At 35.9% G+C, this 16,502-nt stretch overlaps 1 protein-coding gene across 1 annotated transcript; it reads right to left on the bottom strand.

The window, feature by feature from the left end:
• Positions 1-11,309: 11,309 nt before the first annotated feature.
• On the bottom strand, positions 11,310-12,551 carry LOC128984329 (piggyBac transposable element-derived protein 2-like). Its single transcript, XM_054403637.1, has one exon. The coding sequence runs from the start codon at positions 12,549-12,551 to the stop codon at positions 11,310-11,312; it is 1,242 nt and encodes a 413-aa protein (XP_054259612.1).
• Between the last annotated feature and the right edge of the window lie 3,951 nt (positions 12,552-16,502).

The following is a 16,502-nucleotide window of genomic DNA, read 5'->3' as shown; positions in this document are numbered from 1 at the left end:
TACAGTACTGAGAACTGCCCATATCGTACATAACCAAACTGCAGGCCTACACTATTGCTACTTTTTGATTGTTGTATGTTGGTTTGTAATTTGTCATGGTTTTTTCGTTAGAAGAAAGAGTGCAAATTGTTTTACTGTTTGGGCAAACTGGCACTTTTTGCTTAAAATTTTAACTGTACTCTCATAAGATAATAAGGTTTAAGAAAAATTATTGTTATTGTGTGGATGTGCATTTAATGTACATTTTAAAATTTTATATTTTAGTTTAGATTTTTCTTACAGTAATAATACCAAAACAATGTATATGCTTTACAAATTATACATAGACATAAAGAACAAATAAATACGAAAAAAAATATTATCGCTGACGGGCCGGCGACCTTCGCGCGGTCAGCTGACTTAGCGCTCGGCGGCCTTCACGGGCAATGTTGCATTCGTCCGTGGCGGTAAAAGGGTTAAATATTTCACATCTAGGTTGACTTACCAACATAGGATTATTAACAGTTGCTGGTAATGTATCTGTAGACATTATAATGAATTAGACTGTAGAATTGAATAAACTATCTTACACTCTTAAGTTTTCCAGAAAATCATCCTCGTCGCCAGTTTTCTGTTTGAAGTAAATACATAAACTGATAGGTAAATTAGTTTTAATAAAATAGAACTGAACTTATTCATGAGTCAAAACTAGAAACAAAAACAATAATAATAACAACTTAAAAGTCAGCTGCAACTAAACAATGTCACAAAAAATATATCAGTTTTCTTCTGTTTTTTTCTTTTTTTCTGGGCATTCCGTCATTATTAAGTCTCCTGTTGTTGGGCTTATTAATTTTCGGTCACTGAGATCATTTGGTTGTTTGCTTTTCCATTCAACGATCTTCTATCTTTTCCATCTTGTGTCTTCCTGAGACGTCTGAATCATCACTTGAGGACTTCAGAAGCGGGTCAGAAGATGATTATATTCCAGAAACTTCAGAATCATCATCGGAGAAAGACGAAAAAGGAAGCTTATCAAAAAAGGCCAAACCACGTTTTACAGCTAAACTACAAAAAGCCCAAAATCTAAAGAAACCCCATCAGACTTTAAACAGTATGGTCCACATGGTCAACATGAAATACATCCATCCCAATCACCGAGGCAGGTTACAGTGAAGGTACTACTGAAATAACCACCATTCACCCAATGAATAAAGGCGGTCATCGAGTATACGACAAGAAGCAGGCATGTTTGTACTGCCTAAAACTGTTTACCAAATTGCTCCAGCACTTGGAACATTCACATGTAAAAAACATGAATTGGCAGAGGATTTGGTATTTCCTTCAGGATCAAAAGAAAGGTTTGATAAAATTAGAAAGCTAATGAACAAAGGACGTTTCTTGCATAGTAGGCAGATTTCGCAAGACAACAATGGCCCGCTAATAGTTACGAGACGATCAAAAAGCTTTGTTTCGTATACCCAGTATACGCCTTGTGAGTACCTGTTTGGCATTCATGAATAAACGAAAACTTTGGTGCCATGTAAAAAAATTGTCCTGATAAATTCGGTAAACAAGTGGACGGCAAAAGATCTGCTTCGGCCAATTAATATTTTTTTGCTACCTTCAAACAAACACTCCTTAAAGGTTTTTTATCATACAATTTGTAACGGGTCAAATGTGTAGGGGTTAAAATAACGGCTAAACCACGAACATTAAACAGCTAAACATAAGCTGTTGAGTAAGCCTAGTCGCGACACTAAACTGACATCGTACCTAACCTCAAATTCCAAGACCGCAGACGACGTTGGTGTCAGTTTGGTTGTTTGGCTGTTCGACTGCGTCTGAGGGCGGGCTACGGGAGAGAAGATGAGCAGCAGGGTCACCATTTGAGCGGTACGCGGCTGTAAGCCTGTTAAAGCTGTCATGCGCCTGCCTTTGCTGACATGGGGCTCAGCTGACTCTGTTCGTGCTGACCAATCAAGAAGCGTTTTAACTTTCGTCTCGATTCTGAGACGAAGGTGAGGGAAGAAGAAGAATTGTGGAGAAGAATGGTCATTCGTACTCCCGGCTTTGAGTAGTTCGTTCGTCTTCGATTTGAAGAGTTTTCGTTTCGTTAAACTTCGTCTAAAAGTTACATTTCGTCTTCGTCAAGCTCTGAAATTTTGTCAAGAAGTGGACTTTTTAAGTTTCGTGGTGCGCGAAAACAATCGTTTTGCAGTACTATTACGTCGTTTGGTAAGTTGTGCAATAAACTTAAACAACTTAAGGTCAAAATACAATCTCTGCCAGTTGTGTTCCGGCAAAACTTTGTCGAAACTCGAAGGCTAGGTCTGCTTCTCAGCCCAAGCCCTACGATATTGTAACCAACCAATTTAGTAAAGCATTGTAGTTGGTGACTTACTGTTTCGATTTCGCCTTGAAATTTATTTAGGGAACTTCCTTTAAGAAATAAATCTGTTTCAAAGTTCCTTTAACGTCCCGAAGTTTGCCCCAGCAGACAGGTTTCTGCTTGATAAATATCGCAGAAGTTTGCTTAAGTTGCACACGTGAGGAAGTTAAAGTTTTAGTTTTTTTCGTATCAGCTCCAGGAGCAGTTTTATTTTTAGTTTCAGTTTTCCCTCGTTTCGTGTCTCACTTGTGCAATTTAAGCCAATTTGATTTCTTGCTTTAGTAAATTCGGACTCTGTGGGAGTTAGGCTAGGTTAGGCCTATCTTGTACTAACCTTGTTTGTTTCAGGTTGACGACGTAACTCCGTAGGTAAGCGGAGTGACTACTTAGCTTACTTGTTGATTCGTTTAGTTAGCTAGTAGTGTGTCATTTAGATATTTGCCCACAGAGTCAAGTCAAAATTATTATTTTCCCCACAAGCCCTAGGCTAGAGTGGTGATTTCTAGTTGGGTGTTTAGTAACCCGCAACGTTCGTCTCAATCTCTGACAACCAGGGCTATCAAAGTTAGGCTATCCGAATCATTATCGACTCCTGGGAAACTCCCCGCGACCAGACTAGGGCGAATCCTGGGATCTTCGTTTTATTACCGGTGGCGTAATTTCCCTCTTGTCGTCCGCCAGGAAAATTACGTCACAAATTTTAAAAGAAACGCACGATGAAGAAACATATATAATCTCATTTAAGCTTAGACTCATAGCAAGACTCATCATTCATTTAAGAAACAGTGCTAACATGACGAATAAGATGATTCATTCTGCTGATCATTTAGTAAAGAAAGATAATTTTAGCGATTAATGAATTTTTTTCCCATATAGGGAATAAGCTATTACCGTAGTACTCATGATAAGACCTGGACCTGGGACCGATTTAATTTTTCGTTTTGAGGTCACTAGAGGCCAAAAACACCATCCGTTCAAATTCATAAATGGCTGGTCCTGCCACTAACGTACTCTACAGAACGATACAAGAAACAGATTGAAATTCCAGCAATGGAAGACATTTTTCAGTTAAAATACGTATCGAAGAAAGAAGGGGAATGCATTGCCAATGAATTTAAAGACTGCTCCTACTTTGAAGTAGCAAAAGTAGTTCTAATACACGTAGTTGTGTTTAACAGACGCAAAGTTGGTGAGGTCTCCCTTTTAGAAGTTGAAAGTTTCTGAGAAAGAATAACAACAGAAGAACCCCAAGGAGAAATCGAGAAATTGTTATCACAAAGTGAAGCTCAAATGTTCTCGAATCTGCCAGACGTTGTTTATTTTATAGGGAAAAAGGGAGCCAAGGTAGATTGTGTGCTGGCTCCCAACATGACAAAGTGCATGCTATACCTGGAGGAAAACCGTGAAGCAAATGGTGTGCTCAAGGAAAATATTTACCTGTTTTCCTACCATTTTCAATACACTGTACGAGGGGCAGTGATGCGATTAAAGAAATGGCTACGAGTTGTTGGGCTAAATTTTCCCACAACCTCACTTAAACGAACTTATGAAAGCACATTAGCACTGTTTCATAGTCTATCGGAAAATAATTTTAATGCACTGTACCAAACACTTGGGGCACAATCCAACTGTACACAGACAGATTCATCAGATGCCCGAAGAAATGAAATTGAAAACACATGTATGATTCTGTTAACCCTGGAAGAGAGAGAGCAATTACATCCTATATGCTTTGGTCTAAAACCTTTATTGACCAGCTTTCATTTGAATTATTGATCATTACGATAAGACGTACCTGAAGCACGCTGCTGCATCATAAATCAACAATAATAACAAATGTTTTGGACTTATCTGCAATCAATAAGTTTTCACTGTACACGCATTAAAATAATTGTTATTTTTAGGCTAAACGATGGCGTCTCTCAGCCGATGCCCAGAAACACAGTCGGAATGTGTTTTCCTTCACGGGCTGTGGAAGAAGCAAGGCAACTTGTCCAAAACTTCATTTTTATTCATTTCCTGTAAATAGGCCTTCCATTAGAGAAGTATGGGTTGTAAATTGCGCAAATTAAGTTTTGTAGAATGTTGAAAAACACTTTGAGAAAGACTGCTTCCTAAGTGCTCTAAAATATAGATTGCACGCATGTGCGGTCCCAACCACGTACCAACTTTCGTGTCCGTACAAGATGAATTCACAACAGAAGTGGGACAAAATAGCCAACTTTCCCAAGAACTCGCTCCAGTACCAGTACAAACTCCTACAAATATTTCCATCGAAGCTGATCTATCGCTACTACCAACAATAAAACACTGTAAATGAACAAACACCAGTAATCGAAGCAGATGGCTATAAACTGCCTAAGTCATTGCCGAAGGCCATTCTCGGAGGTCTTTGTTCCTTACACCTAAGAACAAAAGGCTAAAAAATTGTCAAAGGACGCAAACGCAAACCGACACCTGGGAAAATAATAACTCCTGGGAAGAGAAAATTTCAACTAAGGTTGCAATCAACAAGAAAGCTTAAAAGAAATTATCAGAAAAGATTAATACGACTGGCAATTAACCAACCACAGTTACCAACGAAGTGATTGTAGCAGCTGCGCAAACTAGATTGCCGGAAAATGTGTCAAACTTCGTCTGTATGCAATTGTTACATTCAGATAAGAAGAACCGGATATGGACAGAAGGCGAAAAAGGAAAGCTTTAGCTATGATGTACCGGTAAGTTATTTACAAAAAATTATTAGCTAGCTTTTTTGTCTTCTCGGAACTAATTTTGCAATAGATTTTTAATTAACTTCTGCTCAAAGATAAGCACAAAAAATAGTTTAAAATTTGAAAAAAATACATGGACCCTATGGGTTGCCATGTTGGTTACAAAATAACAACAAAATATAAAAAAATCAAAACAAATGGAAGAAATTCCAATCACATGTTTTATTTTCAGCGTGGGGTGAAAATAGGTTTGCACATTACAAACTTTTGGTAATTGTTTTGACCACGGGGATAGCTCTGGTAACCTCTGACAATTTTCATTTCTTATTGTAGTTACTTAACCTCTGACAATTTGTATTTCTTATTGTAGGTACTTCGCCGGCTACGGTGTCCGAACCTGCTTGAGCCAGCTTAATTGCGCAGACTGCAGAAGGGACTTGATGAAGTCACCATCGACTTATGACACTGGCGGAGTTAAAGAAGAACAGGGAATACAGCGACGACACATCCAGTCTCATTTATCCACAAGATGAAACAGTAGAGGTAGTGGATGTAATTCTCAGTTTTTGGCGACATTTAGAAGAAAAGCATCCATGTTTCTATGTTCAAAAACACAGTGCTGTTAAATGCAAAGCGACGCATTTTACATTGGATGAAATGTAACACTGACTGTTACAATCACAGATATTTCATCCTGAACAAGGTTCTAGTAGCAAAAATTAAAATAAGTCTGTAGGCTAAGGATTTGCGTCAGCCTTGCGGTAAATATGGTGGAAAGTTGGAAAAAGTTATGAAACTAACAAACAAATAAATGTCTATCATTCGGTCAATATCAATTCAAGGTGATAGTAATGGTAATTTCTAATAAGAATGATGGATGCAAGAACTTTTAATTTTGAAACGTGTAATAATAATATCTATGGTTCTTACCGTCAAAGCAATCAGGGGTGATATTCCACTACGGCCGTTTCGGATATGACTCCATCGTAAGGTGCGTAGTGTTACGCTAAACTATATAGTCTTGTCACATTTAACACGAATTGTCTTCATTTGCATTGCGTTAGGGGTTGAATAAATAATACCCATACAAGCACAGGACGAAAACACGAATACACGAAAACACGAATACACTAAAACAATTTGATCGCGTGCACGGCTTGAAAACTGACGACCGACTCCGGCTCTGTACCCGAAAACGTTATAGTAAATCAATCCATTTTTGTAAAGAATATATAAATGATAAATTGTAAAATTCCACAAATGAAATTATTTAAATCCTTATTTGATCGGTTGTATTATATTTCGCATCCCTCAAAATATTTAATTACTTCTTTTGGAGGTTGGATTCCAAATGGATCAAAATAAATTACAATATCTTTATTTTTTCGATATGCTGTCTAATGTGTGAAAGATGAGCTATCTTAATTAACTATTCCGTAATCTTTTTCTTTTGGTGTCAGATTTTTAGTACGTTTTTTAAGGTACACCCCTCGGAAATGAGGCACGTCTTTTGCGGCCTCTAACAGTTGGTAGTTGTCTTTGATTTTTATTAAATTTAAATCCAATTCCCATTTTGATTTTGCTTTCATCAAATTTGTCACGGCATAAGCTGCTACTTTTTCAGCGACATTTGCATCGTTGGGAGTAACTCTAGTCTAAGTTAAGTCTGATAATCTCTTTATTCCCACGGTATCGGGATTATTCATGTAGAATATGTCATGCTGTGTACAATAAGAGTCTAACTTATTTTTAGAGATATATTTTTGGCTAAATTTTCACATATTTTAGTTCCAGGTCCACAATAACGATATGGTTGCACGTGAAGTGAGAATGGAACGTTATTTATAAGAGTATTCAATAACCCCCGACTCCTGTAGGGCTTTAAGAATAAACCTTTGACCTTTTTACATGTGTTATTATAATTTCTCACCATTTTATTATATAAATAAAAAATAGAAATTGAGCCGTGCGAGTTGACGGCTCAGGTTTTCTATTACATATATAGGTTTTTTTAAGGCGGAAGTGTCCGCTTGTTTCATTCGCAGGCCGTTGAGCTTCTAGAAGGTTCTCGAACGTTCCAACGTTCCAGTTTTCCGGTTTTGTGGGGCCGTTTTGGGTTGTCGGCTACTGTCAGTCTTCTTGGGTTACGTCTACGACTCGCCACCTTTTCTCCGTATTGTGGATTTTGATTAGTGGTAATGCCAGTTACTATGTTGTCTTCAAGTATTGTTCGGTTTCATCAAAGGGGCGAGCTACTAAGTATGTCTTCGTGAATTAATTATGTTGGGTAAGTGATTTTCATCGTTAATTAATCAATTGAGTTAGTTTTTTTTTTCTGTTGCTCCACACACTGCCAGGTTTACCACGTGTTGCCACAATGTTAAAGTTTTATTTTCAGTTGTGGGCTCCCGGGCTATGACTGACACCAGCCTGATCTGAGACCCGTGATGAGGCCATGAAGAGAGGACCGAGGACCACACACACACACATCCTGCTGACCATGTAAAAAGCTACCGCTGCCGGCATTTGGACACCGCTGCCGGAGTTTGGGCTGTCTATCATATTGGTGATCCATGCTGCGCCACATCGCAGCTTGTCATCGGTGGAAGCCTACCTACTGTGACCATCCTACAGTTATGCCAGGTGGTGTTGTTCCATTATTACTCTGGCCTATTACAGACTCAGTTACTAGCTGAATTAAAAATTTCAACTCCATTTTGCTACGTTCCGTTCTACTCGTCAAACTGTTAAATAGTGTGAGGGACATCCTCGGTCCAGCCTCAATTGTCACAATAATCCAATGTCTACCTTTTTAGCACCAATCAATTAATTCTTTTATGTGTCAGCAGTTTCTTTGTAATTTAAACTTAGTGTAATTATTTTTGCTACTCGGCCTAGCCTAGTTAGAATTTATTTCAGTTTTCTTGACCGGCCAGTGGGCACAATTGGTTAATCTTTGTCTCTAATTTTTTACTTATTCGGCCTCTCATTCTAAATTTAGGTAAAGTTAGGTTCTGATAGAAATTAAAAAAAAATATTTCTTTTGAAATCTTGTCTATTTTGACTTTGTAAATTATCATGTCACGACTTACGCTCGATCGTTAATCGTTCAACTGTTTAAGGTGAACTATTCACCCATTTTGTAGGCCTAACCTTTTAATATCATTTTGTAATTTTTATGTAGGTACTTGAATTTATTAATTTTTTACCAACAAATATTGAGTGGGCTACTTGTAATGGTTTGTAATTGTACTTGTATATATATATATTTTGACTGAAATTAAATGGTATTTTGTTATTTCTGTGTTGTTTAATCACCTCCGGAGCTTTGTGACTGCTTATGGCGGTTGGGCAGCCATGGGCCGAACCTGGTTAGGTTAGGTTAAGGGTCTAGTGCGTTGCAAAATATACCAAAAGAGTTGGGTCTATTTCCTACCAATATTCGATGTGTTATTTGTGGCACAAGTGGAAGTGGAAAGACTGAATTGTAAGAAAGGAAGGATTAAAATTTACAAACTTATATTTAATATCTAACTCTTTAGAATATAATAAATTTAAAAAAAATAATTGAAATATTTAATTTGTATGACGAAGTGAAATTACACACGTTTACTGACTGTGAAATTACGATATGGTTGCACGTGAAGTGAGAATGGAAGGTTATTTATAAGAGTATTCAATAACCCCCGACTCCTGTAGGGCTTTAAGAATATACCTTTGACCTTTTTACATGTGTTGTTATAATTTCTCACCATTTTTATTATATAAATAAAAAATGTCTTTAATTTAACAGAAAGAAATATACCAAAAGAGTTGGGTCTATTTCCTACCAATATTCGATGTGTTATTTGTGGCACAAGTGGAAGTGGAAAGACGGAATTGTGAGAAAGGAAGGATTAAAATTTACAAACTTATATTTAATATCTAACTCTTTAGAATATAATAAATTAAAAAAAATAATTGAAATATTTAATTTGTGTGACGAAGTGAAATTACACACGTTTACTGACTGTGAAATTACACCAAATGATGTCGAATCACAGTCAGTTGTTTTATTTTATGACATAAATAGCCCAAATATCATACATTAATTTTTCCCAATGGGTCGCCACAAAAATATTAACTGTTTTGACTTGTGTCAATCTTACAGCAAAGTACACAGACATTTACGTGATAATGTAAATTTCCTAATATTATTCAAACAAGATGATTTAAGTTTAAAACATGTATATCACAATCATGTTGGTATTAATTTTCATTTGACCAATTTAAAAATCTCTGTCACCAATGTTGGGATAAAACTAAATATGGCTTTTCATAATATAAAAAAGGTCAAATAATAATGAGTAAAGTAAATATAGATTGATCAATTTTATCAAGAGGATGGAAATGGTAAATAATTGAAAGACTAATGTTTATAAAATTTGTATTTATTTCGCAGCATTTATAAACAATCATCTACGCTACAATTGATCCTTGCAGTCCTAGCTATGTTTGATCAATTAAATAATGACCAAGAGCAAGGATGTTTATGCCTTCTTCTAGAATAAACCTCTTGTCTTCGTCAAAGGATAGTGCTTTTTTATTCATCGTTAAGGTTTGAAGATGATGGTTCGTAGATTTATTTCTTGTGACATTCTCATAGTAATCTTGCCCAGTTGTACGATGGTTCAAATAATGTTGATGTCTAAGGAGATGTTAAACAGTGGCACCATCGGCTCCTTTAGCTTTCTTCACCTCCAAAGCTTGCTTGTCTTCTTCATATAACCATTTTAGAGAAATGTAAGAATATAACTTTGATCTTAAACCACAATATTCATACATAACCATCTAATTCGTCTTTAAACTTACCAGTGACTTTTTTATTTATTTCAAAGTATAAGAAATGGTCCTTACTATATCCAGAGGTATCAAAATGATGCAAGTCACGTTATATTTCTCTGTAACTATAGAATACATTAAAGAATCTGTATCTGTCATTAGAAATGTTTTGTTCTTAAACTTTGTCCTACTGTATAGTTTTAGTAAAAATCGTACATCATTACTTTACTAAATCCAAAATGGTCATGGCTAAATATATTGGTTTATTAAACTGTACAACTAGTTTATTTGAATGTATAGCATGTAAATTGTTATCAAACTTTTTGCTACAGTCAAACCTTGGATTAGAGACACATTTTGTTAATAGTGACTCATCCTTGAGATATATATCACGAAACTTGCGTTGATTCATGATTGTTCGACCAAAGAGACTATTATTTAACAATTAAAGTCTTTATCGAAATCATTTTTAACGCAATTTTCGTTTTTCAATATCAAAATTAATATACGGCGCAAGCCATTTCGATTGTCTAAATTTTAAAATTCTGTGGTATTTTGTAACAACCAAACCCAATTAATTCCCCATATGTTTGTAATGCTTAATAATGTAAAATATATTTAGTTTTGTCATTTAAAATTAGGTATTAATTTGCCATTCATTTTCTCTTGAGCTAATGGATAGTCATTATGTAAATCACGTAAGCTTTTATCATATTTTAAATGAACTTCTAAAATGTGTCTGTCCAATTGTAGAATCTCTCACTACAAAAACGTGAATCCAGATGGAGTATGGTCGTTGCCTTGGGCTTGATATTTGTGCATGGATGCGTCAATCTTTAAAAGAGCATTTTCAATTTGAGGTATTAAATCTATTTTCTCAATGGTGAGGGTGGTACGGCTTCTAAAATCTGCAATAACTTTTTTCATTAATTAATTTTCCATTCTAATCTAGTGTTAAAACCCTATACTGCATAATTTTTTCAAATGAGTTAAAAAAATTATTTTTGTAATCCCCATAGGGCAGTTATAACAGGAAAAATAGTCAAAAAAATGTATCTTCAATATTATTCATTATTTTTACATTTTTTTAATTGGCTCATTTAAGGCGCTTTATACACTGGCGGTAAAAATGTCTAATTTATTGTTGGTCCAAATATGGCACATGATGCATTTAAATTATCAATGACTAAAAAATCTAGATACAAGGAAATCTGGAAAAATAACACAGATTTGAATTTTTCTTTTATTGAAAACCAAGTAATAACCTAACCTATGGTAAACTTTGCATTATAAATGGCAAAAAGCAAAAAAAGTCATGTTTACTCTAATTTGACAATAAAACGGTTTTGTAAAAAAGCGCATTGATACTTCTCTAAAACAATGAGTTTCGTCCCTTGTCACATTTACTGGTTATGGAACTTGTAGAAGCAGTTTTTGTCTTTATTGAGGCACAAGGTAAGGTTACACTTGGAACAATTCACATAACTTCTGCTCTCACAGTCAGGTAACTTGCATCTTAGTCTGTTGTTGTTCCAGATTGGCCAATGCCCTGTTTGGTCTTTTCTCACTTCTTTGGGTGGAAGAGCAGAAACATGAGGCTTCTTAGACTTGGTTAGGAGAGCGACATCTAGCTCTGTGCTTGGTCTTCCTCGCTTTGGAGTAATATTTGACCCTAATCTGCACATTGTAATAGCGACAGATTCTCTAAATTCTGCAAGAGGCATTATATTGATATCACCCCTGTCCCTACAGACTCTTTGATATAACAACCAGCTATTGCACATTGTTACATCCAACAAATGGTAGAAAAGTCTAAGGTACCATTTTCTAGTTTTCATTCTAATTTTGTACCTTCCAATAATAGAGTTAATTTTGTCCACTCCTCCCATGTGTTGGTTGTAGGATTTTACAACTTGAGGGCAGTTTACCTTCTGGATGACTTTTTTCTTCTTGCAAAACCTGTCAACTTGCTCTTGTTTACCAATACCTACAAAGGAGGACAGTAAAGTTACAGACTTGTTGTCTTTCCAGACAACACAATACACTTCAACATCATCTACTTGAACACAATTTTCAGCTGAGAAACCCCGTTCTTTTTCTTTTAGTTCCGTTTCCGATGGGAGTTTGTTTCCTGGTATTCTGTCCCTTCTGACTGTTCCCAATGCATGTATATTCTTCTTCGCTAGATGCACAATAAGTGGCAGAGAGGTATAAAAATTGTCAAAATATATTTGATGATTTTGTGGTGAAACACATCGAGTTAGACGTACTACCACATTGGCACATGACCCAAGATCAGGCTCACCTGGAAGTCTAAGGGTTTCGTCGTTTCCTTGACCAGTATATATTTCAAAATCATAAGCAAAGCCACTAACTCCACTCAAAACGTAAATCTTGTACCCCCATTTGTGGGGTTTTTTCGGTAGGTACTGCCTAAGATAGTTCTTTGCCTTGGTTGCACACATTTGCTCATCAACACATAGCTTTTGTTCCAGTGCAACCGATTTGAATTTCGATCTCAACTCCTCCACAACAGGTCTCAATTTATAAAGACGATCGTGTCCTGGCTGACCTCTTGGAATAGCTTTGTGATTATCACTGAAGTGAAGTATACTCCTTATGAACTCGGATTTGTTGACTCCCATTGTTTCTATTATAGTTTGGTTTCCAATACTATCTTTCCAGTAGTTACGAACATTCGGTAACCTAACAATTGACATCATTATTAATATTCCTAAAAACTTTTGAAGTTCTAGCAAAGTCACACTCTTATTGGTGTTTGGATCTTGTTGTACTAAATATAAGTTTGATTCTTGCGTAATATTTCTCATAAGAGTATCGTTGAAGAAGTATTTAAAAAAGCATAAGGGGTATCTAGTGTCATGATGTCTTCCGACAACTTTTTATTTTCCTTGTCAAAAGGAATTTTCTTACTTAAGATGCTAGCATGCACCCAAGGTATCTTAGGCTTGTCCTTTTTATTCTTAGTCTTTTGTTATCCTTTTTTCTTGCTCTTGGTTTTTCCTGTTTTTTTCGCTCTTACTTGTTTTGTCTTTTTTCCAACTGTTTTATATTTTTTTCCTCCAGTTTTACATTTAGATTGTTTTTTTGAAACACCAGAAGTACTAGGCTGAGGGCTTCTTTCAGGTGGCTGAGGGCTTTCAGGTAGTTGTAAGTGTTCAGTTGGCAATGTGCTACTAGACGGTAATACTTCTTCAGGTTCTTCATCACTTGATGATTCTAAAGCCGATGGGTCGGGTCTTGAAAAAAACAGGAAGACAAGGTCCCTTTTTACGACATTCACCATCCTCGTCACTGCTGAGAATGAAATCTGGGTCAGCGTCCACATCATCCAGGTCTATACTGCAATCGGAGAGGGGAATCAATGCCTCTATCTGAGAGTCGGTCAAAATTTCATCCATAATCTGAAAAGAAAACATATAAATTAGCTTATGTGTAATAAAACATCTTTAGTAGGCCTATTACTATTTATGAAAAGTTGTGTTTAAAAATTAGCACCGGTAGCCTTAAATTCATAGTGGAACATATATGGCTCAATTAAAAAAAAATGAAATGAAAAACTTAAATGCACAGTGGTACATATATGGTCCATTCAAAAAATTATAAGTTACACACTAACTGCATGGTGTTCCATATGTGGACCATTTAAAAATTGGTAATTATCTCCTAGGTAACTAATAAATTTGTAGGTTTAAACATAGTAAAATGTAACTACATACCTTAGGGAACATGAATCAAACATTGGTTTCCATCAGGAATCGATAATCACTCTATTATCAATCTTCAAAACAAGGAAAATTGTGAAACAGTTGTTGGTTATGCCGCCATTTGCAATTTGGGATGAAGAAATACTGTGCTGCAGTCTAGTGGGCATTTTTGAAGGTTATACCAGCTGTTGGATGTACCAGATATGGTTTGCCATGCATTAAAGATTGACAAACAATTTTTTAACCAAAAAATATAAGACATGGTTGGATCATAAATGATCCACGATGCAGTACAGGGTTAATTTTATAAATTTGATTCTCCTTACTAAAGTCATTTTATTGGCAGGGGACAAGACTGAAGAGTTTTTTTAAGTACAGTTCTAATCGATTCACCAACAAATTTAATCATTGTATATGGACAATTGTGGCAAGAATTGACGTGTACCTTAAAATGTCCAACAACATTTGTTTTAAAGAAATTACAAATCTTATGACTTTGTAATATAAGCGATTTTAGAGCCATGTTGCTATCACAGATTAAATCACAAACTTTGCACAGTTTTGCCTTTTATTTGATGTATTAACTTGTAGTGGCGAACCAGGTTGTTTTATTGGAAAAAGGTGCAGAGCACTGTTGACATGTGGTCTTGATTTTTATATATAACTAAAAAAAATATTTGTGTTACCTCTATATGTAGACTTTTTGGAATTTTAGAAATTAAGAAATCACTTCAACAAGAGATTACCCACCCAAGACTCACTCAAGAGCTACCCATAGAGACAAGAAGCGAGGAGTAAGCCTAATTGAGCGGCATTTCACCGCGTTACCGCTGAGGGTGAGAACAACAAGAATACGACAAAAAGACGGTATACTATTATTCTGGGTGCGTTAAGGTAAGAGGAAAACTTTACCTGTCATGGACTTCATTAGATGCCAGCATTACGTCGCATCTATTACATCTTTTTTCATTCAGTTTGTGCAGTTTCAAAAAAAGAACTTTGAAAGCAAGCGGATCTTTAGCCACATCGTCACAGACTTTAGTACAACCCTTTTACCTGCAGTTATCCTAGCGTGGAACAGAATGTCAGTGCTTTCATATCTCATCAAGATGTTTAGGTTATGCACAAAAACGGAATATCAAATTAAGGGACTCGCAACCGTTCACCTTTGCTATAGTCAGTTTTTTCACATGGCAGCAGGAGATTTGTCAAGAATTGGAGTGGACAAAGAGGTTAAGACATTTTAATTGTGTTGTATCGCATTATTGATCAAAAGCAAAACGTTTCCAGCTATTAAAATCTAGTTACTTTATTTTTTCCAGAAACCTGTACAACTAATGGACTATATGGGAAACGAAGTAAAAGAGTATTACTTTTGTAAGTTAGCCTATTTAGTTTTAATATTACTTTTTTTATTGAACATAATGATTTTATGGACTGGAATTTGATTACTGGTTACGAGTTATTAAAATAACTAGTAAAACCAATATTTACAATATATTGTATTTTTAATTACTGAAATGCTTTTGTCAGCTTTTGGACCCTCGGTACCTGTCGCGGCGTTTTTCTCGCTCGTATAGGAGCTCAGTTTTATTTGATCAGCCTGAGCGTTTTATCATCGCAGCAATTCTCGTATAACATAGCCACCCTAGGTACAAAGTTGACAAGTCCGAAGGGAAATTCAAGATGTGTTTACTGATAACCAAGAATCTGAACTGGTACAATACCATAAGTCAATGGAGGGTAGGAATTTTTGCCTAGCTATGAAATATTTAAGATCGTTATACTACAATCTAGATGAACGAAACGGATTAAATCGGAGATTAGAATACACTAGTGATTTAGAGGATGTGTTAAAAGGTTTTATCGATGGATATCCATGATCAACTCTAAGTATCCGAACACCAGAAAACACATCAGGTGCAAGAGCAATGGGATTCTATAAAATTGATTTTTTTACAGTTTTTTTTCTTCTAGCATAGACCATTAATGAGCACAAACGACAAGCGGACAAATTTTCTACGATGACGAAACAGGGATCTTCGTAAACCCCAAAAGTCAATCCAAAGTCTTTGCTCTTAGGTGAAAGAGGAAAGTAGGGGCTTCAACTTCAGCGGAACAGTAAAACGACATAGCAAGTGCTGTGTACAAAATTATGCGCAAAGTATTGGAAGAAACCCCTTCATTTGATAGTATAATCACCTGGAGTGACTTCAGTAGGTTAGAAATGGCGTTCCTACTCCGGGAGTTTATATGGTGTCTTATGGGAGTAAATTCGGGAGGGAAGAGCAGGTGGTGTGTATGTGGATCAGAGCAGGTGTGGACGGGGTGGGGGGTGTATGGGGTTGGGTAGGGTTATTTGCATAATACAGTGATCTAAAAGGATAACAAGTATATTGTATAACCTTACAAATAAGGTTATACGGTACATTAATTATACAGCAAATCTCTGATGTCCAACCATCAGTTTTGGTTCACAAGACACTGCTGACAAATCAGCCTCAGTATCTGAATACCAAGTTGGTACGAAGATCTGAAGTCTGTGAGCGCAGTACTCAGGAAGGGTTGTTGCAGTTACCGCGGGTCAGAACTGAGTCGGGGAAAAAGCGTCTTATCCTACTTTGGACCCCTGGTTTACAATGATTTACCATCAGGAGTGAAAGAAAAAGGATTAATGGTATTTAAGAAGAGTGTTGAAGATATGCTCCTTTAGTTTTATTTTGTTTTAAGAATGTTGTTTTTAATTTACTTGTATATGATAAAAAAAATGCATGTCAAACAGAACTTTGTATCTGATGTACGCTGGATAAATAAAGACGTTATTTTTTATTTATTTATTTTACTTATTTGAAACATGTGTATTGATGT

This window comes from Macrosteles quadrilineatus, unplaced genomic scaffold (genome assembly GCF_028750875.1).
Source record: "Macrosteles quadrilineatus isolate MER2022 unplaced genomic scaffold, UCM_ALF_1.0 Scaffold_2__2_contigs__length_208266976, whole genome shotgun sequence".
Taxonomy (NCBI): Eukaryota; Metazoa; Arthropoda; class Insecta; order Hemiptera; family Cicadellidae; genus Macrosteles; species Macrosteles quadrilineatus.
Note: the sequence above shows the minus strand (reverse complement) of the source record. Positions and strands in the feature narration are given on the sequence as shown.

What these genes read in the sequence shown, in the direction of transcription:
- LOC128984329 (XM_054403637.1), bottom strand. Translation starts at nt 12,551, where the DNA reads ATGGGAGTCAACAAATCCGAGTTCATAAGGAGTATACTTCACTTCAGT.